General features: G+C 51.5%; 8 protein-coding genes across 8 annotated transcripts; 4 read left to right on the forward strand and 4 right to left on the reverse strand.

Annotated features, from left to right (window-relative positions):
- The first annotated feature begins 1,462 nt into the window (after window positions 1-1,462).
- V8C40DRAFT_251303 (uncharacterized protein) lies at window positions 1,463-7,380 on the forward strand. Its single transcript, XM_083217159.1, has 4 exons — window positions 1,463-1,494; window positions 1,571-4,600; window positions 4,802-6,650; window positions 6,709-7,380. Exons 2-4 carry the CDS (start codon window positions 1,924-1,926, stop codon window positions 6,836-6,838), a joined length of 4,656 nt encoding a protein of 1,551 aa, XP_083070964.1. The 5' UTR covers window positions 1,463-1,494; window positions 1,571-1,923; the 3' UTR covers window positions 6,839-7,380.
- Window positions 7,017-8,723, reverse strand: V8C40DRAFT_60895 (fatty acid hydroxylase superfamily-domain-containing protein). Its single transcript, XM_083223195.1, has one exon. It carries the CDS (start codon window positions 8,133-8,135, stop codon window positions 7,365-7,367), a length of 771 nt encoding a protein of 256 aa, XP_083070965.1. The 5' UTR covers window positions 8,136-8,723; the 3' UTR covers window positions 7,017-7,364.
- On the reverse strand, window positions 8,597-10,514 carry V8C40DRAFT_251308 (Alpha/Beta hydrolase protein). Its single transcript, XM_083217160.1, has 2 exons — window positions 9,344-10,514; window positions 8,597-9,273 (listed from the first exon to the last, which is right to left on the reverse strand). Exons 1-2 carry the CDS (start codon window positions 10,389-10,391, stop codon window positions 8,759-8,761), a joined length of 1,563 nt encoding a protein of 520 aa, XP_083070966.1. The 5' UTR covers window positions 10,392-10,514; the 3' UTR covers window positions 8,597-8,758.
- A 450-nt stretch (window positions 10,515-10,964) lies between these two features.
- On the reverse strand, window positions 10,965-13,288 carry V8C40DRAFT_251311 (uncharacterized protein). Its single transcript, XM_083217161.1, has 4 exons — window positions 12,203-13,288; window positions 12,052-12,133; window positions 11,348-11,987; window positions 10,965-11,272 (listed from the first exon to the last, which is right to left on the reverse strand). The coding sequence occupies exons 1-3, from the start codon at window positions 13,070-13,072 to the stop codon at window positions 11,350-11,352; spliced, it is 1,590 nt and encodes a 529-aa protein (XP_083070967.1). The 5' UTR covers window positions 13,073-13,288; the 3' UTR covers window positions 10,965-11,272; window positions 11,348-11,349.
- Window positions 13,289-14,035, forward strand: V8C40DRAFT_251312 (uncharacterized protein). The gene has a single exon (XM_083217162.1). The coding sequence runs from the start codon at window positions 13,622-13,624 to the stop codon at window positions 13,853-13,855; it is 234 nt and encodes a 77-aa protein (XP_083070968.1). The 5' UTR covers window positions 13,289-13,621; the 3' UTR covers window positions 13,856-14,035.
- A 901-nt stretch (window positions 14,036-14,936) lies between these two features.
- Window positions 14,937-16,298, reverse strand: V8C40DRAFT_251316 (Deuterolysin metalloprotease family-domain-containing protein). The gene is made up of 2 exons (XM_083217163.1): window positions 16,037-16,298; window positions 14,937-15,971 (listed from the first exon to the last, which is right to left on the reverse strand). Exons 1-2 carry the CDS (start codon window positions 16,248-16,250, stop codon window positions 15,142-15,144), a joined length of 1,044 nt encoding a protein of 347 aa, XP_083070969.1. The 5' UTR covers window positions 16,251-16,298; the 3' UTR covers window positions 14,937-15,141.
- Window positions 16,299-18,658: 2,360 nt separating this feature from the next.
- Window positions 18,659-19,596, forward strand: V8C40DRAFT_251321 (uncharacterized protein). Its single transcript, XM_083217164.1, has one exon. It carries the CDS (start codon window positions 18,891-18,893, stop codon window positions 19,479-19,481), a length of 591 nt encoding a protein of 196 aa, XP_083070970.1. The 5' UTR covers window positions 18,659-18,890; the 3' UTR covers window positions 19,482-19,596.
- A 68-nt stretch (window positions 19,597-19,664) lies between these two features.
- V8C40DRAFT_251322 (DUF2293 domain-containing protein) lies at window positions 19,665-21,016 on the forward strand. The gene has a single exon (XM_083217165.1). It carries the CDS (start codon window positions 19,913-19,915, stop codon window positions 20,837-20,839), a length of 927 nt encoding a protein of 308 aa, XP_083070971.1. The 5' UTR covers window positions 19,665-19,912; the 3' UTR covers window positions 20,840-21,016.
- Window positions 21,017-21,410: the final 394 nt, after the last annotated feature.

Below are 21,410 nucleotides of genomic sequence, written 5' to 3' on the forward strand. Positions count from 1 at the left end.
TAATAAAGGCCGCCGGAGAGCGGGACAGTCAGCAATTTGACAATATTGCTCGACTCGGCCGTGACTAACGGAGAAGAGGATCATGATAGCAGTATGTCGCATATATATACACGGGCACTGACTGATCCCTTTGTCGGAGCTCAAATAAGAGCGTGTAATACATCCGTATCCATGCAATCTTCGGTAACCTTCGTTACCGGTAATCGCAGTCATCGGAGGCGAGAAATAGTGCTGATGCTAAAAAAAAATCGTTGAGCTGTCAAAAGAATATCCCTGCTCTTCGTTTAGCTGTTAAATTTATATCAATCAGAAAGCTATTGGAAAAAAAGATCCTTGTGTTGACATCAGGTGAGGATAGGACTTTCGTACCCATGGTACATGTACTTTGGTGGGTGATGTTGATGTATGCACAAGGATACTATTAATACCACCGTCGGCAATAAATAGAATCCAATCCATGCGCCTAAGACGGATCGCAGCCCCGCGTCGTAATTCCCTTGCAGGCAATCTTGAAGCCGGCGATATGGTTGCAGGTGAGTACGTACATGCACTCCCTGGTGGTGAAGCCGGGCTGCCTCGCAATCAGCGGTCCCTGTAACAGCCCAATTTGATACGTGTAGAATGAAAGCTGACTGTATGTTACTCGTATCTGGCACGCATAGGCTTCCCTTCTATTGGCTCGGCGATACGATACGATACTTCAAGGCGGCGGTGGAGATGACAATATAAGAACACGAATAAACATTTTCGAGCTGGTGGTACGACAGCCGATAGGCTGGTTGCCGCAACGTTTCAAGGTTCCGTCGCAATCAGAAGTCAATCGCACGATGTGGCGTCTTCAGAGCAACAAGACGATAAGCTGTACAGTAGCTTGCTGTTCCGTCCGGCACAGGACTCGAGTTCGGTATTGCATCAAATGTTTACCCGTAAATTACGGCCAGAGGAATCAACTCCATAGAATCCATTCCATATTGCCATGTCGTATTGAGGATTGTGTCCGTATCTTGGCCAAGCCCGATTGCAGCAGCGCCGCTGATTGGCCATTGCGGCGACGCTACGGGGGGCTGCAGGGGCGGGCAGGGGTTGAGGAGGGGCCAAACTCTTGCAGGTGGGCGCTAGCAAGCACCCGCTGGAGCACCGCTAACCTCCATCGCGAGGCAGTGCTCGTGCGTGCTGTTTTTTGACAAAGGGAACATCGATGTTTTAACCTCCATAGTATCTGCTACTAGAGCTATAATCCTCTAAAGGGAGTTCCTCCTGGTATCATTATCCATCACTCATGTACCTAGTTGAAAACTTGCATATGAAATGGAATGCTGGCTAACAGAGTTGGGGTGCTGGCAAACATTTCAATCCCATCTACAGGCAGCACGTTGGTGATAGAAGGGCTCGGGCTTCCAGCTGGCAGTGCTAGCACAGGTCCACCAAGCCCCAGCCACTAATCCCGTAACCGTTCCATGAATCCACACCTTTCATGTTTTGAAGCTTCGACAGGTACAGCATCCATCCTTGTTCCACCATCGGCTCATGTTTGGTCAAAACTCGGACCTCTGCCACTGACGTACCACAGACTGTGCTCCCGAGCTTCGTCCATCTTTCGCGCGCTCGACCGTTTTGCAGGACGCTGGCGCCTGCTGGCTGTGGCCATACCGAGACCAGCTGCCGCAGCTTAGCGCCGAGCCCTTTTGCCAAGTCCGATAAGAACCTGGGACCAACAACGTCGACCACAACCTCGAGAACGGCTCTGTTGACGACGACGGATATCCTCGACCTTGGTCTGTTTATAAACACCACATCCCCTGCGCCGCTTGCCAAACATCGACCGTGGCCTGCGACGGCCGCGATCGCTTCCCCGAGCGAGACTGAACTGCTCACTGTCAACCATCTTCGAGAAGCAAGCGTCCTCCTCTCTCGCTGGTGATCATGTATCAGGGCAGCCAACGCCATGTCTCGGGCAACGATCCCACGAGGCCCTTCCAGGTGCCTCCTCCTCCTCCTCCTCCAGCCATGGCACCCTCTATGGTCGGGCCTCAGATGAACATGATGGTGCCGCCTCCCCCACCGATTCGATATGCTGCTGTGCCTGGGCAAGCCCAAGGTGTCATGATCCCGCCGCCGCCAGGCCCTCCTCCCGGAGGCGGCATGATGCAGGCTCCAAACTGGCACGGCAACTTTGGCCGTCTGTATGATGGTCGCCCGAGCTACGCCGTGCCTCCGCCGCCTCCAACAAACCAGCACCAGCCCTATAACCCTAATAAATTTCACGCCGCGATGCAGGCAATGGCCATACCTCCTCCTCCGCGCCAGACCGATGCAATGAGCGCGACGTATATACCGACGGGGGACACATATGGCGAAGGTGTGGGTATACCAGCGTTCGGTAGAGAAGAACCGCAAACTTCGTGGGCGCAAGGCGGCACGGATACTGGCACCATGATGTCAATGGATGAAAGACAACAGCAAGCATATATGGGAGGAAATCAGGCCAAAGGGCCAAACGCACCGAATGCACCGACAACCGCTACCGCGCCAAGCACCATCCCTCCCGAAATAGCAGCCCAGTGGCCGCTGGACAAGGTCCTGCTGTGGTTGGCACAGAACCAGTTCTCCAAGGACTGGCAAGAGACGTTCAGATCTCTAAATCTGTATGGCGCGCAGTTCTTAGAACTGGGCAGTGCCCACGGCGGTCGTGGAAACTTTGGTATGATGCATCAGCGGGTATATCCTCGATTGGCACAGGAGTGTACGAACAGCGGAACGGGGTGGGATCAGCCGAGAGAGAGAGAAGAAGGAAAACGTATGCGGAGGTTAATTAGGAGTGTCGTTACCGGCCGCCCCGTCGAAGCTTCCAAAGCCGTCCCCGCTCACAGCCGGAAGGAATCTACAGCTTCCAGCCAACCTCCTAATTTCCCTACTGCTGGCTCAGATGCCGCCGACAACATCGAGTCTCCCATAGTGCCTCCCAACTCCATAGCCGCACGAAGGTTTTCTCAAACCAGATCGACAACGATGCCACCTACAAACGGCACTGATGCGAACCATAGAGCAGTTTTAAAGGGCCTCGAACTCGGACGTCAGAGTCCTACTGGTGAACATGCGGCCAGTCCAGGTGGCAGCCCGGCCCCTCAGCCCACGCTCTTCCACTCGGCCACAACTCCTATTCTCTCGTCATCACCAAGCTCATCCAAGTTTACCCATCGTTCAAGGAATAGTACGGATTCAGCCGCATCTAACGCCGCGATATATGGATCGGGAATTCCGCCAGAGGCAATTGGGCTAATGAATCGAGGCATGAGCTTGGCGGAGTTAATGTCCGCGTCGAGAAGTCAAGACGGTTACTCTAACAAGCATGCGGAATCTCCTTCATCTGCCAAAGACAACAAGAGTTTCCTTAGTTTCCTCTCCAGGAAAAAGCGCCAGCAAGTTGATGGTGCCTTTCCTTCGCCGGATGATCTCGACTCCCCCACTTCACCAGCGGCGCTCTATAAGCCCGTGTCGACGGCAACTCATGGGTCCGATGCGAGTGACGCCCACTTGGACACATCTAGCATCACTTCACAGTACAGACCAAAACACCATGCCACCCAGGGCAGAATATTCGTCTTGGCCACTATGGATTACTGGAACTACCGTATGTGTGATATCACGGAGGCGGAGACTGCCGCGGATATTCGTCAAGCCATCTGCTTGAACCTCGGTCTTCCCGACATTGAGAGTTCATTCATATACACTACCGAGCTGGGCCAGTTTGAACACACTGAGCCTCTGGATGATCAAAGGCTTCTAACCACCAAGCGAGTAAAGGCTGATTCTGCGGGGACGCTCAAGTTTTTTGTTACTTCACATAACGCACTAACTCCCAGTTTGAGCAGTGAAGTGCCAACGCTGCTGTCGCCGGATGCCATCCCGCCAGGAATAGATGCAGAGGCCTATGCACGTCTCAATGGACGCCAGAGATCTAGCTCGTCCCCGCCTACGTCTCGATCAAACACACTAACGTCGGAAAAGGTGGATGAGAGTACCTTGGCTCAAGAGGCGAGCGAGTACAGAGCTGAGATGGCAAGGAAGCAGCGCGAATACCTTGCAAAGAAAAAACAGGCTCAGATGAAGGAGAGCCCGATTGTGCCGCCTGAATCCGTTGTAGGTTTTGGTATTGTGGGTAGGAATGTTGATTTCGACCAGCCTCGAATGTCGCCGTATGAAGACAGAAAGCCTGAACACCTCCTGCCCCAACGACGACCACCGGCACCGCCAAGTGATCCATCCGCAACACTGATCAAGGCGAACTCACTCAGCAAGAAGACAGGACGGCACATGAACGGCAACGTTGCTGAAGGTCATGCAACGCCACGATATCCTCTGCCTTCCTCTGGGTCGCCCGAAACGGAGGCGTCGGAGAGTGGTAAAAGGCCGCCACAACAAAAGTTCAATATACCTCCCGCGGGCATGGGTGGCTTTGTAGGCGCGGCGTTGGTTGGCATGGGCAGAAATCTGGGGGCTATCGGACAATCAACGGCCAACGGGCCGCGTGGAGTGTCGCCCAACAGAGTTTCAACACAACCGATCGCAGCCAGCAACGGCTTGCAGCAGCTGCCGCTAGGTAAGAAAGCTATGTCTATTGTTAATTTTCGTGACCCTAGCTCGGCCAGGCCCAGTCCTGGCTCGGGCTCTCCCAAAACTCTTACTTGGAGTCCGGGAAACATGTCTTTTGTTGTGCCCGATTATTCACCTGCCCCTTCGCCCCCTTTGGCGGCTTCAGTATTAAGCAATGAAGAATCAATTACTAAATTCAACATGATAGGGCAACGGCCGCCGTCCCCTACGGAGCTCAGCCCCAGTTCAACCCGGCCGCCGCCCATGGCAAACCCGTCCTCCCCACCCCCTACCAACCCGAAATCCCCCGGCCCAGACCTGGACTTTACTGATACAGACGTCCAATTCACCCAACCACCTGTTACCCAGCAGCCCTCTTCTGCCCAAGGCCGCCAGCTGCCTGCCAATGATAGCGACGATGATTCTGACGATGGTTTGTTTGCTATTCCGCTCTCCGGTAGAGGAAAGGGCAAAGAGCCAAGTAGCAGGCCTGGACATGCACAGAAGCCCAGCCTGACTGTGAATACTTCGCGGCCGAAGAGCAAAACTCTCTCGGTCTCGTTTACCTCTCCCAAATCCACAGGTGAAAACACAGACGATTGGTCCAAGACCGGAAATGGTTCCCGTCGAACTCCTGGAACCCCTGGCTCAGAAACCTGGGAGTCTGATAAGGAAGTCAAACTTGGCCGCCGCAAGTCGTTTATTGAGAAGGATGTGTGGGCTAACCGACCTCCCACCGATGATTTGCTCAACAACCTCGACGATTTCTTCCCGAATTACGACCTCGATGAGCCTGTTCTTGAGGACAGCGTCTCAGCCGAGATGACAACTTCTCCGATCCCTGAAGTCGAGGAGTCGCCACAGCAGACTGTGCCTCCTCCTGTTCAAGCCCCTGCCATGTATCAAGACAATATTAACCCTCCTCCCGCTGTCGCGTCTTCCAGCCAATCTGTCTATGACGGAGGGGATACGCTTGGCTCCGACGAATCGACATTGAAGGCCCTGGACCGTCGCCCATCCATCCAAACAGTGGCTCAAAAGAGCATGAGGCGATCCGGCGGTCTTGGGCGTATGAAGTCCATCCGTGAAGTTGCTCGGGGTGCTCATGAGGCCAACAAGCGATTCACACACGCGCCGCACAACTCGGGCAACGCTGCCACTACTACCGGAATCATGCGCCGAAAGAGCACCAAGATGTTCAACGCAAACATTGTGCAGATTCGGCCAGACCAGCGCGGCGGTATGGTGTTCCCACGCGACATCCCACAAGATACTTTGCCCAAGCGACAGACGACATTCCGGTGGTTCAAGGGCCAGCTCATCGGCAAAGGTACTTATGGACGCGTTTACCTGGGTATGAATGCCACAACCGGTGAATTCTTGGCCGTCAAGGAAGTTGAAGTCAACCCCAAAGCGGCGGGAGGAGACAAGAGTAAGATGAAGGAACTCGTAGCTGCTCTGGATCACGAGATCGACACGATGCAACATTTAGACCACGTCAACATCGTACAATACCTGGGGTGCGAACGAAAAGAAACCAGCATTAGCATCTTCCTAGAATATATTCCTGGTGGCAGCATCGGTTCATGCCTACGCAAGCACGGCAAGTTTGAAGAATCGGTTGTATCATCCCTTACACGGCAGACATTATCTGGGCTGGCTTATCTCCACCGAGAAGGTATTTTGCACCGAGATTTGAAGGCGGACAACATTCTACTGGATCTCGATGGGACGTGTAAGATTAGCGATTTCGGTATTTCTAAGAAGACGGACAATATCTACGGCAACGACAAATCAAACAACATGCAGGGATCCGTATTCTGGATGGCGCCCGAGGTTATCCGGTCACAAAATGAAGGGTATAGTGCCAAGGTGGACATTTGGAGCTTGGGATGCGTCGTGTTGGAGATGTTTGCAGGACGGCGGCCGTGGAGCAAAGAGGAAGCCGTCGGAGCCATCTACAAGATTGCAAACGGAGAGACGCCCCCGATCCCCGAAGACATCCAGGAGACCATAGGCCACCTCGCAGTGGCGTTTATGATGGACTGCTTCCAAGTGTAAGTTTTGAAGAGGGGATTCTCTACGGCAGAGAAAACATGCTAACAAGGAGCGCAGGAATCCAGTTGAGCGGCCAACAGCCGACGTGCTTCTTTCGCAACATCCGTTCTGCGAGTTGGACTCTCACTATAACTTTTACGATACCGTCTTGTATACGAAGATTAAGGAGACGTATAAGTCGGCCTAATTAACATGTGCAAGGGTTTAGGTTAAAAGTAGTCGGGTGTGAATGGTCTCTTGTCCTCTTTACTGTTCTGATAAATCAAAGTACATCTTCGTTGTATATTAAGGTTACGCTTAACTTTTTGGGTTGACCATTGTATCAAGAAGAGCACGGTCAGGATGGCGCCCATGGTTTGGGATAACGGCGTTTGCTTCCTGTGTTTGCGGTTGCTGGCGACCGACGCCGCGATGAGATGATTACTCAGAAATGATATGCTCTTTCGGTGAGCCTTTGGGCTCTGGTTGGCAGTTTTTCTTTGCTTTTTTCTATTTTTCCCTTTTCTTTGAAAACTAGCTGATACACAGCAGAGTTTATTTACTCGTCTAAGCGTGCAATACGTGATTATGGTGTTTACAAAGCTGTGAAGCATGCCATGAAGCAAAATTTAACTTTCATGGTTGACCTTGAAGAGAGCTATATACAAGAAAACGCAAACAAGTTGCCAAATGACTTATCATGAAGGCATGGCCAGAGTGTGAAATGCTCAAATTCAATCTTTTTTATCTCTCCTAGGGCCCTCTCTTTCATCCGTCCCAAACACGTAGTCTAGGAGCCCGATTCCGCCATAATAGACCTCGAAGCGTTCGTGGTGTCTATCATGCTTTCTAGCTGCCCCCGCAAAGAAGTCGTATCCACTGTGCACCGTCGATGTCTCGATGAGCTGAAAAGCCACAAACACCCACATGGTCAGGATATGGGACCCCAACAGCAGCGGCGGCAGCAAGATTGGCAGGACGTTTGCCATGAGATGCTCCACGGGATGGGCATACTGCGAGGAGAAAGCCACGGGGGCGGTGAACTTGTGGTGCGTCTTGTGGAAGCGCCTGTACAAGGGCCGCCAGTGGAAGATGCGGTGGGAGGTGTAGAAGAGGACTTCGCGGGCGAGCACGCTGACGGCGATGTGGTAGGTGAACTCTTGAACCGTGGGGAAGCGCGCGTCGATTCTGATTTTGGGAGGTTGGCCCTTGATGGAGGAGGCGTAGAGGAGGGCGGCGTGGAGGGCGAAGACGATGACTTGGTTGCGGATGCAGACGAGGACGGAGTGGAGGATGTCGTTGGCGGAGGGTTGTTTGGGGGCTGGTTGGATCTTGTGTTTCGCGGAGAAGGAGGGCGCGATGGAGTCGAGAGAGACGAAGAGAACGCAGGGGATCCACCAGAATATGAATTGGATGATGAGAGTGCCGACGAAATCTATTGTATGGGGATCGTGGGTTGCCACGAGGCGGGCCCAGAGGGCTTGTGCGGTGTTGAGGACGGTCATGGCCACAACGGAGGTTTGCAAGGAACAAGCAAGTTTTGGCGGGGTATTTTGAGAATCAAGGTTCTCAGAATTCAAAAAAAGGGGCTCTCATAAGAAGAATATAATCACTCAAGAAAACAATGTGGACGGTGAGTGAGTGGCAAACGACTTGCTATTTTATAAGACGGAACGTCCTCGCATCGTGCGCCACCAAGTTGTGTTTTTGACCTGACACACGCATACAGACGGGATCTTGCCTCGGCTCGTGCGTGAGGGGCAATAGTCGAATAGGTTAAAGCAAGAAAAAATAAGGGAAGGGCAAAAAAAAAGAAACGATGTTCCCGCGTGGAGAAGTGGCTTGGAAGCGCGGGCCGGTGCTAAAGAAGCTAAAGAGAAACTGTTTTGGTCATTCCCCACGTCCGAGATGGATCTTTGGTCTGGGGTAATAGCGGAAATGCGGGATGGTGACTTATATGCAAGTTGTCATTAGCTTTGATACATTGTGATTGCTCTTCATCTGGCGTCTTTATACATGAGCCTCGGCTCACATGCTTACAGCTTAAAGACTTTGCTGGCCAGTATTACTCAAAGTAGGACTTGCTGCTAAAAACTACTTACACCAGAACCCCCATCCTGAAGCTGCTTCACGCCCTCCATCCTCCCTCGAGCCATTCCTGCGCAATCTTGTAGCTACCCTCACGAACATCCCCCGGCACGGTGTGGCCCGCCCCGTCCACGGCCACAAACGCCAGCCGGCCGGAGCTCTTCCACGACCCCGTCGCCGCCATGCTCTCCGGCAGCTCCCGCCACGGCGCGAGGCGATAGTCCGCCAGCCCGCTCCAGCGCAGGTTCTCGTACGCCCAGATGTTGCCCGGCGTGTTGACGATGTAGTCCTCGTTGCCCTGCAGAACCAGCACGCGGATGTCGCCCAGGTTGGGAGTTCGGTAGGCGTCGAGGATGCGGGCGAGCTCGCGGGTCGTGGTCCGGAAGGGATCTTTGGAGAGGACGTAGGCGGAGTTGAGGACTAGGTCGATGTCCTCGAATACATAGGATGGGGGGAGCTTGAGGGCCTTTTTGATGTGTGGTTGGTTGATGTAGGCCGACATGTTGCCTTTCCTGATGTCTGCGCAGAAGGGCCAGTTGGGACACGGAATATGGACTGTTTTTGCAAATATTAGACATTTACAGCCCAGACACTTAGAAGAAGCATGAAAGGTTCTTCAACTCACCATTGAACGGATTCCTCTTGCCTGCCTCGACTTCGGCATAATAATACGGATGCACAATCTCTTCCAGAAACGTCATCATGCCCCAGCACTCATACCCATCACTGCTGGCATCGCAATTCCTGCCCAGTTCAAAGATCTTGGGCACACTCAGCCTCAGCGCCTCACACGTCGTGTCGTTCATAATCTTGCCGTGGTGTCCATAGCCCTTGCACAGAAACTCGTACACGCCCACTGCAGGGGCGGCAAAGTCGATGACGGCGTCGACCAGGATCAGCGAGGTGATGTTGCCGCGGAAGGCGTCGCGCGAGTTGAGACTTCGTGAGTTCAGGATGTGATTCAAGTATGTCGGGCCGTAGTGGCCGCCGTAGGATTCTGCGGCGATGTGGATGGGCAGGCGGGCGCGGTCGGGGAAGATTTCGCTGAAGAAGATGTTGAGGAAGGTCTGAAAGTCGGATGCGCCGTCGAGATCATATGCTGGGATTGGAGAATCTTTAGAGCGAGAGGACAAGCCGACGCCGGCGGGTTGGTCCAGGAAGAGCACCGATGCGTTGTTGTTCCAAGCAAAGTCATTTGGAATCGTGGTGTTTGCGCCGGGCTCGAGCCAGCAAGCTCCCAATTCGTTAAAGAGGCCCAGCATTGAGCTGCCGCCGGGTCCTCCGTTCATCCAGACGATGATGGGGTCATTGACGGGGTCGTTGCGGCTGTCGAAGAACCAGAAGAAGAGGCGATGCGAGTCCGTCACGTCGATGGTGCCGGTCCATTGCGATTCGCCATACGTAGCACATGTAGAATCATCTTGCGGCGTCAGAGTGAACTGGCCGGCCTTGAAGGCGGGGATATCATCTTCTGAAGAGGATTTTGTCGCTGTTCCAATATTTGAGCCGGTTAATCGCTGCTGCTCACCGAACCCGAAGCTTTGAAACTGGGGTTTGGCAGAAGGGCCCAAGGCCTGTTGCTTGGCCGCAAAGAATGGGGGAAGCCGTAGATGAGCTGTCGCGCTGCCTGCGAGTAAAATGCCCGAAGCAATGGCGCTTTTGGAGATAATCATGGTGAAGCCAAGAGTTGGAGTTGTAAATCTTCAACTCTTCACTCTTTGTCAATTCGTCTGTCCTCTGCTGTATTTCCCCAATCAACTACAAATGCTCGCTCCCATTGAAGCAAACGATGAAACTCTTGAACAAGATGGGCGATTGCGTGAGATTATCAATGAATTGTCCCAGCGGGGTTCGTTTACTGTACCCGATTCCTTCGCGTTATCTCCAAGCAGTCGCGAGTTCTAGGCAGATGCAGATTGTACCTGTAGGTCACATATCGTAAATCTTACGATAGGCAAGCCGTACTATGGCGAATAGGTGCATGCAGCGTTTACCGTTACGGGCGAAATGCACGGCTACGGTCGGGGTTCTTTTGTAGCCTCGGAATCTGATAACGGGGATAACAAAACCCGCATCGCATGTGAAGCTACAGCTAATTGGGAACTTTTGACATTCCTACTGCCAACTGAAGTTACAAGAGTCTAATGTTACTCACCAATTTCTATCCATGACCTTGATCAAATCAAATGTCATCGATACAATGCTTCAAACAATCTCGGCCATTAGCAAACATATTACACCCGTAGTTGATTAAAAGACATATAATATTTCGTTACTTCAAACTCTTTGATATATCCAATATACCGTATATATATGTAAGCCTTCATGCCAAATACCCAGATCCGTAAACCGCATAAGAAATAACAGCATCAACCAGCTGTAGCCAATACAACCCTTTGTCATCAAATCAAACTGCGAATCATTCTACAAAAATGTCCAAAGAAGTCATCTTTCATCCGTTCATTCATTAATTCATGACGTCGTTGTCTTACAACAACTCGCAACGCTCAAGTAAGGGTCGCCAGCATGGCTCGCATAATTCCAGGCGATGGTCCTGTACAGTCCAGGTCAGCTGCCTGCCCCAAAGAAATGACAAAAAAGCAGAGAGATTATCAATGGCGCGGCGCACCTTCATCGGTATTTTGGGACGCTGATGGACATCCTACCTTTCTTGTCCTTCTCAATACGCGCCGGCTTGTGGGACGCAAACCTCTCCACCTGTTCCTCGTATACGATGAGCTCGCCGTTGGGAAGTCTCTCGGTCCGGACAATCTCTTTGTCGCTGACTTCGCGCCTTCGTCCGTGTGACAGCTCCTTCTCCAGGGCTCGGATCTCGGCACGGAGTTCTCTGCCGCTTCGTGATTTTGATCGGCCGCTTCGTGATTTTGATCGATGGCGCTCCACCAGCTGATACTCGCTGCTGCTGCTATGGTGGTGGTGGTGATGTGAGTGAGAGCGCGAGCGGCTTCTGCTGCTCACCGATGGTGACATATCACGGTACACCGTCTTATCAATCAGCTCGACATCGCGGGGAGTAGCCTCAATAATGACGGGAGCCGGTGGAGGGGGAGCGGGGATGACGATGGCCTGTGAAGTAGGGACAGGATAAGCGAGAGGTTGAGGGGGGTGGTGATGATGAGCTGGGTGTTCGATGATGACCTCTTCTCGGCGCTCTCGAAGATGAACCGGGGTATCGATGATGACCTCTTCTCTGCGCTCTCGAACAATTTCACCGGCTGAGGACCGAGCCGCAGAAATTTCAAGTTCGCCTTTGGTATTCGGGTTAGCATCAAGCAACTCGTTACAAAACTGCCAAATGAGAACTAGACTCACTTTGTTTGTACTCCTCACTGAGCTTGAGTAAATGATCAATGTTGGCCTGTCCCAGGGCCTTTTGAACGACAACAACATTGCCCTATTAACCATATGGTTAGATTACACATATGTACTTACGTCTGTTTGGCAATCATATTCAGAGACATACCTCTTCGATAAAGGGATATCCAATATCAATCAAAGCACGCTTAGACACAAGTCTGGCGGGAATTCTCGTCTTGCCCTTCTTCGGGTATTCGCTCTTAACGCTCTTAAGCGTGGTGCCACCGCTGCTGCTGCTGCTGCTGCTACTGCTGCTAGAAGATCGGGTCGAAGACTTGGATGCTCGCGATCTGCCTCGGTGACTCTTCTTGGTGGAACGAGAGTCTCGGCTCCTGCTTCGCTTTTCTTTCTCCTTTTCCTTCTCTTTCTCGCGGATAATCTCTCGCTCAACAATGCGCTCGGGATAGCGCGGGATGCCATCTTCGATGCGATCATGTTCAACATGGATGTCCTCGTAAAAGCGCTCATCATATCGTCGAGCCGGGGGCAGGCCTCGAGCCTTGGGCAGCGGAATAGGTGTGTATGACGGGGCCCGGTATTCCTCGCGGTACTCTTCTCGACGAATATCCTCGCGCCGGGCGGGTACCGGCAACTCTTCACGTTGGTCAAAGAACTTGGGGAGCGGACGACGGTCATAGGTGTCAAGCGATGACTGACGGCGTACCATAGTCGGACGCCGCGGGGAAGAGTCACGGTAGTATTCGCGATCGCGCTCTTTCTCCAACACGATGCGCTCTCCGCGAGGCGGCTCGGGCCGGCGACCGAAGCGGTCATCTTCGTAGAATCGGCGGTCACGGACAAGATCGTCTTCGTAGGATGTCCTTCCGTACAGCCGGTCAAATCGGTCGGCAGACTGCTCTCGGGGGCCTCGTCCGCCGGCCATGAAAAGTCGATCCTCCTCGACGAAACGCTCTCTCGAAGCAACCCTGTCCCTCTCGCCACCGAGGCGATCCCAGCGATCTCCGCGACTAGCCATGGTGAATCTGGAGCAATCAAAATCTGTACGAGGCTTCCGAGGCTGTTCAGTGGCTGTTCAGTCTAGCCGCCCGTAATAAACAGGAAGCAGCTGAACAAAGAACAGTGTCGCTCTCTTTGTCTGATAGCGATAGCTCCTTGTATAAGAGCCAAACTACTGGCCGCAAACAAACTATTCCGGGCTTCGTCCTGATGCTATAAAAGGATGAAAGAAGATGGTGAGACTGAACGCAAGGGCCAGAGCCAAGCGGTTATATGAAACAACCCTCTTTCTGGCCAGCAGCAAGTGGGCGGCGATGACGTTGGTGTGCTGAGCCCCGCTTGAGGCCTTCCACTCGGTTCCAAGTTTTGGACAGGGGTTGCTGGTCTGGTCTCAAGCTGGGTTGCGAGCAAGCTGAGACTTGCAGCACCAGATAGATGCTAGTGGCCAGAGAGGCCCCGTGATAAGCCACAGGTGAGGTCACGGACAGGGGCAAGAGGGATCAAATGGTTCGCTGAGGTTCGCGTGAGGGAGCCGGGACGAGGGTGGCTCTCGTGATGCCGGGAGGGAATGTGGCTGGTGAGAATGAGGGCTCAGGTGTTGTGGCCTCTCTGGTGTGTCATGTCCCAACAAAGGACGGCTGCTCAGATGCTAATTATAATTATCATTATACGAGTTGGACAAAGAGACGCGACAGAGCACGGGAGAAGAGAGAGACGCTGCGGATACGGTATCAGGGCCCTTCCCTCATGTGGCTCTGTAAGAGTTGAGGTGAACCCGCGATCATTTTTTGTGTTCAGGTGAGGGGTCCCTGGTGACGTTTTCGTGAAGACATTGGGTACTGCAAAACTTCCCCCACTGGCGTCGCTGGCCTGTAAAAAACCAAATCAAGGCTTTTTAGCTGCATGCTCTGCCCAGCAAAAAACCCACTTGCATAACAAAGACATTGCTTTGACCCTTGCATGTATCCAGAATGAGTGAGAGGGTTCGGGGGAAAAAAAAGTTGAACGGTGTAAATGGGGCCCACGGCAGAGAATGACTCTGAAGCCATCATCCGCCCGACTTGGGAGAATATCATCCACAGCTATTGCTACCAAGTGCCCAAGCGACAAGGCATCTAGAGGACCCGAACAACGAATGATGCTGCCTACATAGACATTACTCATAACATGTCCAGCCCGATACGACAATACAGCACCTCAGTCACTTCTCAAAATGTGTCCAGCTGTCCAGCCCACAGGTCATTAACTCAATCATCACTAGGTGCCTCGAGTAGCCCCCAATAATGCTCCGTAGTCTGGCATCTCCATCAGCACAGCCATCGCCTCCTGCTTTGGCGAGCCCCGAGCCGGAACACGGCATTTTGTCATTGGGCCGGCATCAACGATCTGACATCCGTGCTCCCGTCCCACTGCATCAGGTCCCTTGCTTTTTTGTTTCTTGGGCTGTACCTTGATCACATCTCCTTTGGGGCAACTCTTGGGCTGCCGGCTCTCCCAGACGGGTCAAGCCTGGATGCATTGGTGCCCGTGGCATCAGGCCATTTTCTAGACCAACACTTGGCAGACCAAGGGAGGGTAAAGAAGAAGAAAGAAAGAGGAGGCGAGAGGAAGTGAAAGAAAAATTTGAATGCACTTTACACTCTTTGTTCAACTGTCATGTAAGTGCAAACGTGCATTTATGTGACAGGACATAGAATGTGCAAATTTCCGTTTCTGGTAGGTACATGCAGCTGCACTGAGGGAGCTGTGCGGGAAAAATACCTGCATCGGATCATGCTCGACTTACACATGCGGTGCGAGCATGTAAACAGACTCATGACAATGACTGAGAATTTACATTATGATAGAGGAAGCATGTCACCATATCATCCGGTAAGAATACGTATTTCTCAATGATAATTGTGGGCTATGGTGACTATGTATATATGTAAGTTGTATCATGTACCAACGCGCAGTCTTCCATCAACCCTTTTGTTCTTTCATCTCATTTCATCTCATACATCATTCACTCAATCGCAATATCCAAGTGTAGATCGTATTTTCTAACCCGAATCAAGCCAAATTCTCTCATTTTTTTCAGCGTCACGCTTAGCAGCCAGCATAGATGGCGTTGGCAAAGAGCGCATAAGTATCAGCGTGGTTGAGGTTCTGCGCGGCACTCAGACTGCGGACGAAGTTGTATCCATATCCACCGTAGTCTTGAGTGCCCTTGACTTGGCTCAAGTGCGTAATCTCGTGGATGTTAGTGGTAGCCTGGTCCTGAGCATGGCAGGATCGGGTCAGCGCAGGGAGAGCCGTGAAGTAGAGGTTGCAGTAGACCATCAGGCTTGAGCTGGGGAGCGTGTAAGCCAGAACGTTGGAGCTGCACGAGCTGAGGACATCGGAGCAGTAGTAGCTAGCGACACCGCTGCTGGTTGAGCTGCACTCGGAGAGCACGCGGCTGAAAACGCCGGAGACGGTGCTTCGCACGCTGCTGGTGGAAGACTTGAAGTACTCAGTGAGCTTAGCGGCAGCGCCAGAGGCAGCGGCCTGCTGGGCGAGCGAGGCAACGGAGGCACAGTTGCGGAGAGCAGTCTGAGTAACGGAGAGCTTGCTGCCGGTGCAGTCGCTCTGGACGCGAGTGCGCTTCTGGTGGAAGGCAACGCGGCGGGCAGAGGCATCCTCGCCGTCGACTTCAACCTCAATCTTGTTGGTCTCGAATGGCACAGAGCCGACGAGTTCGTTGGACTCCTCTTGGGCAAAAGAGAAAGCACCAACGGACTGAATGTCATATTTGCCGCCAATGGAGAGGTCGTGGGCCTCGGCAATGTCAAAGGTCACCTCGATGGACTCTCCGGCAGCGATGTGCTGGAAGGCATCCTCAGCCAAGTTCTGAGTAGAGATACGCTGACGAACACCGTCGAAAGCGACGATGTGCTCTATGGATGATGTTAGCAACCGCGTGTTTATAGGGAAATATCCAAGTGGATATGGGGGCACATACCGCCAGAGCTGATTGTGACCTTCTCAACGGGGGCGCTGTCCAAGATGGTACCGGTCTTGAAGATCTTCAGGTTGTTCTTGCCCGTGTTGGTAATGACAGCCTTGATTTCAGCGTTACCAGCACCCTCGAGCTTGATGTCGAGGGGAGTGGGAGCCTTGCCAGGGGCGGCAGAGGCCAAGGCAGCGAGGGCAATGAGACCAGAGATGAACTTCATTTTGAGAGCAGGCAGATCAGAGGATTGAATGAGATGTTTGGAGACAATGGAGAGATGCCATATCCAAGATTGGCGATGAGTAAACCTATTTATACTTGAAAGTCGATATGATAACGAAGACTCCGGGGCTCAAAGAGCTTCATCATGGCTCGGGCAACGTCCATCTCGTTTGGAGAGCCGATCAAAAGTTCTTCTTACCCATGACCATATCCTCATCATCAATCTCCAGTGAATGGTAAGCAATGGCAACTCACTTACATAGCCTCTCATGCTCGTACACCAGATTGGTCCTGCTTCCACGTCTGTAATGTCGTAATCTGGGGTTTACATGGAAGATAGAGCTGTTTGCACATCCAATCCAAACCGAGCTGCCTTATTAGGTACGGAATCCGTTGGCAGAATGGCGAAATAGCAAGGTGAGGCATACTCGATTGTCAGCCATTCGCGTCCGAATGCAACCGTATCCATCGTATCGGCAACGTTCTCAAGGAACTATCCCTTTGTTTACTCGTCAGTAAGTATGATTGGTTCAATAAGATTCTCATGGCAATACGATATCTATCTGCATCAGATCTGCATCAAGATACAATTTCTAGATGACAATCTTACAAAGATGATGACTCTTTCGTGGTTCATTGTTCCAGTCTCTACGTCGCATTTCGTTTTGTCTGGGTAGGCCCCATACGCGGATATCGGCGGCTTCCTCTCATATAGCAAGCCCCCTGATGGTAGAAAGACATTTAGCCTCAGTGTTCAAGTGAACTACAAACGACGGCCCGGTGCCGAGATGCGGACTCGAAGCAACATGAATACACTTTCCAGCCACTAATAGGGCGTTCATCCCCCTCAACGCCAAGCGATAAGCGTGAAACAGACTTGAACAGCTTCCGAAAAGGTCGAAAATCCCCGGTGTGCTGGAACTCTGGGAAAATATAGCTGAAAGTGGACGGTTGTGTTGTATTTCGTGCCGCCCCAGGCATGCAATGGCAGCATCTTGGCGTCTAAGTGAGGTCTGCCGACGTTTATGCCAAGGACGGGATTGGGGATTGATGTGTCTTATCATCGGTATATGTTTGCTCCGTTGATTGGGATCCAATTTTGCGATTGCGTTACGTTCTATATGTGCTATACGAGGCTAGCGGAGGAAGAGGAGGATTAGAAGACATTAGATATGCATATGATGAAGATATATGTCCTATTCTAGGAAGGGCGCTATCTCGTCAACTCTATCCATTATTAACATCCTCGTATTACTTTTGCTGAGGATATAGTGACTTCCGCCGAGAGAAATCCGAGGGTGAGAGATTTTGAAACATCCTTTGGTTGAATTCTTGGCGTACAGTTCGCCCGCATATAATTTGTATCCGTTATAGTTGGCACACTGTCAGACAATGGGGGAACCGCCGACGTGCGCAGCCGATCTCGCCAGTCCGGCTCGATCGGGTAGCATTGCATGTGTGTTTAGCCCGCGGGATTCTAAGCTTGCTCAGACGCTTAATTGGTAAACCTGATGACCTTCCTCTTTTGGGATCTCCCAAATACCGGAGCCGTGGGTTTTGGAGATAGTAGATGGCAAATCCCGTGTTGTTGCAGTCTTGGCCCGGGAGATATGCCCAACAAGGAAGCTCACCCATTAGAGATGCGGTGCAGCCAAGCCTTGCGATATCTATTTTATTTGTAGCGCGCAATACTCGTATTTGATAGGAGAAGACAAATCATGGAGATGGCCTTGACGCCTAGGAACCTACAATTATTGGCAGTGATCATCGTTATGGTCTTCTTAACGGTTACTGTGGATATGACCTCCTCCTCATCTAGCCAAGAGGCTGTAGCGAGTCTCATCAACAATCTTAGGAATTGCGTGATCTCATCTTGGAGTTGTCTTAAGAGCATTCGATTAAGATATATAAAGCCAGCTTACCGAACACCTCGGCAGCTCGCTACGAAATCGATCTTGGCCATGCCTTGACTCCACCTGCTAAAGATTAAGAATCGGCCCCAAGACAAGCATAACGTAAGGTTATGGATAAACATTAAATCTAAAACCTTGTTCGCAGCTCTTTGTTGGAACACTATTCCTGTAATTAATGCATAAAAGTGCCTTGCATACCTGTAGTGTTGCTAGTTGCCTAAAGTAGAAGCTGGGGTGGCGGCTTGGGCAAAGAACTCTAACCTGGAGGCGACCGTCCGAAAGGCGTATGAGACGCATGTCAAGAGTAGTCAAGCGAGATGTTTCGCCCAGTGGCTTCTCTCTCTATCATACTCGTGTCTTTATACGACGGTTTACTGGCTCTTGTGTAGATTCGGTTGCAGTTTAGGATTGGCGTTAATGGGCTCAGCTTAGATCTTTATTTGGGTGTAGAGATAGAGGTGTTAGTTCGAAAAGATTACAAATTGAAAGACAACGATCAATCATCTCACAGACAGTCAATGATACGGATACGGCTCATGTTGCCAACAGACATGAGACATCCTATCGATGAGCGTCATCGGTCTCAGGCATCACCCCGCTTTCAAGGCATAGCACACACATTCACCCTGTTTACCAAGTTTCCTGCCATGTCTGTGAATTCATGAACAGTCAGTTTCCCGCTTTCTTCACTTAACCTGTTCATTTGATACCCCAACGTCTCATTTCCGATGAGCTTCGCCTATTTTCCAAGTATTCGCGCCATCTTTGGATTGAGCCTGGCTCTCACTTTTGCTACATTCTTTCTATGGCCAGCAGCTTCAATGGAGAGCCACAGCAGCAAGTCCAGCCCAATCGACCGTCTCAGTGTGACTATTGAGCAGACCAAAACATCTCCTGTCACCATCACCAGCACGGTCGTTAATGGAAATACGTATCCAATCACCTTTCTCCTATACAACTCGCCACTAGATACTATTGCACCAACCATCGGCCTGCTCACTATCACGCCTGACGGCGCTCTGCAGCCTCTAGAATTGCCCGAGATTCAGATTCGCAGAGAATGGCCTCCCAGCCCTGATTCACTCATTCAGCTTGGGCCTGGCGCAAGCCAAGCCGCAGAAATAGTTCTCAAGGATTTTATCACTTCGCAACTTGACAAAAAGGCGTCAGTTGTATTAAGGGGTCATTGGGATATGGTTTGGACAAAGCAGAAAGATGACATAACAGTCGACATGATTGAGCAGGCGCAGTCACAGCCGAATCCAGACATGTTCACTGGCAGCTTCGCGACTGAGAGTTTAGAAATAACCACAGTCTAGAAAATGAGGGAATTCAATAGCTCTCATACTCTGCTCTCATTCTCAATGTATAATACGAGCTATTTGATGTGAACCATGTGCTGATGAGTGAATCAATATGGATCTGTTAGAAGCCGCCTCTGGCCCGCAATCGACAAAGCACTTGAGCTTAGGCAGCGCGTTTCAGCGCTAGCATGTCACTCTCAACAGCGCGATTGTTAGTGCGTCAAAGAGCTGCAAATTTCATTGACGTTTCATCAAAGCCTCTGAATGAAAATTCACAGTCAAAGAATATCAACAAATGTGCGCATTCTTTGTTCGCCATGACCAATAAACCGCCTTTTGTGATAGATGAAGCATTATTTCAAGCTTCTCATCTGCCCTCACCTGCGACCCTCCTCACTACATCTTAATGAAATCTCAGCTCTGCCTTACCTCAACTCTGTTGGACGATGAAGCGCGAAGAAACTGTCTCCCCAGAGACACCAATGCCTAAGGGCTACGGATTTCTCAAGAAGGGCAATACTTTCATGACAGCGCTCTGTCGCAAAAAAACTCGCGACGCCGACAAGACGCTATATGTTGTGACGAAGCGCGGCAAACAACAAGGATTAAGAGCACCAAAATGGGTTCTAGGGGAAGTCCACAAAGAGGAGAGAAAAACTCGCGAGAAGAGACGTGGCGCTGTCCAACGGCGTGATGCAGCCACCGAAGATGCATTCGAAGCAGCTACTCTGAGGCTCTTCCCCAATATTCCAAAGCAAGATCTTACCACAATCCTCAAGCGCACTCTCAGGAAGCGGAGCGGCCGAGTCGGCCGTACGGGAAAGTTGGATCTGGACAAGAAGGCATATCTAGCAGTTCAGGCGCATGCTCGACACTGCCACACGGACTACGACAAGATCCTCGCACGAGCATCTCAAAACCGGGACGCCGCCAGGAGAGCTATTCGAGACAAGGTGTCCAAGCTCTTGATAGAATGGGGTGGCGATCCAGCAACGGTGGAATCAGGAGGCAACCTTGCCCCGAGGAACACAAAGAGGGAGCCCCGGAAGAGTCTGGCAGACCGAGCTGCCGGGAGAAGACGCATGTCCTTTACAGAGGCTGTACAACACAAGCATATACCAGCGCTCAAACAACTCCCAAAACAGAGCCGAGATCCAAAGGCGAAAGAGGCATGGCCGCAGCCACAGTCAAACGTCATTGATTTGACGCAAGACTCAGAGGGATCCGAGGAAAGCGGATCGACATGTCAAGCGTTTTCCGAGGGCGAGCGCCAGGATTCGGAGCAGGATGCTGGCGACGGCTCATATGAGCTGTCCGATGTGGTGGATTCTGACGGAGATTATGAGGTGGACAGCGACTGGCTGCCAGAATGAATGACTCTGTTCTCGGCACTTGTCGTCGAATATGTACAAATACGGAGTTGGAATACGGATCAGTGGCAAGCGATTGGATGGTATTGTGTTTTTTGTGTGTGTTGATTTATCATTATTAGCAAAGCAGGCAGAATTGAATTAATTGTTCAACAAATCTGTCCAAAAGGCCGCTTGCCCCATACTAATTAATTTGGCAGAGAGTGTGTGTGGTGCTAAGCAATTATGAAGTATTCACTTACTGCCAGATACCAGGGTGATCGGAATCCTCTTCCATTCACCCCGTTTGCTCAACAATTGATCTGACCTGCATTCTCACAGTATCATGTGTATCCCTAACACCCTCGAGTCTTCATAAATCACTGAAGACGTATTTGAGTGGAGTTGGACACAACATGGAAACGTTCTCCCAGGGCTCATGTACCGGTATCCAGGCTTGTCAGGGCTGTCATAGCGCAACTGCCACGCGCCTTAGGGCCCTTTTAGTGCTGCTCCTCTCCCGCCTCTAGCCTGTTCCTAGCGCTAGGATAAATTAACCCCACGTGATAGGCAGCTCCTGGTCACTCCCCTGACT

Source organism: Trichoderma camerunense (assembly GCF_050948025.1).
Source record: "Trichoderma camerunense strain CBS 138272 chromosome Unknown V8C40scaffold_14, whole genome shotgun sequence".
Taxonomy (NCBI): domain Eukaryota; kingdom Fungi; phylum Ascomycota; class Sordariomycetes; order Hypocreales; family Hypocreaceae; genus Trichoderma; species Trichoderma camerunense.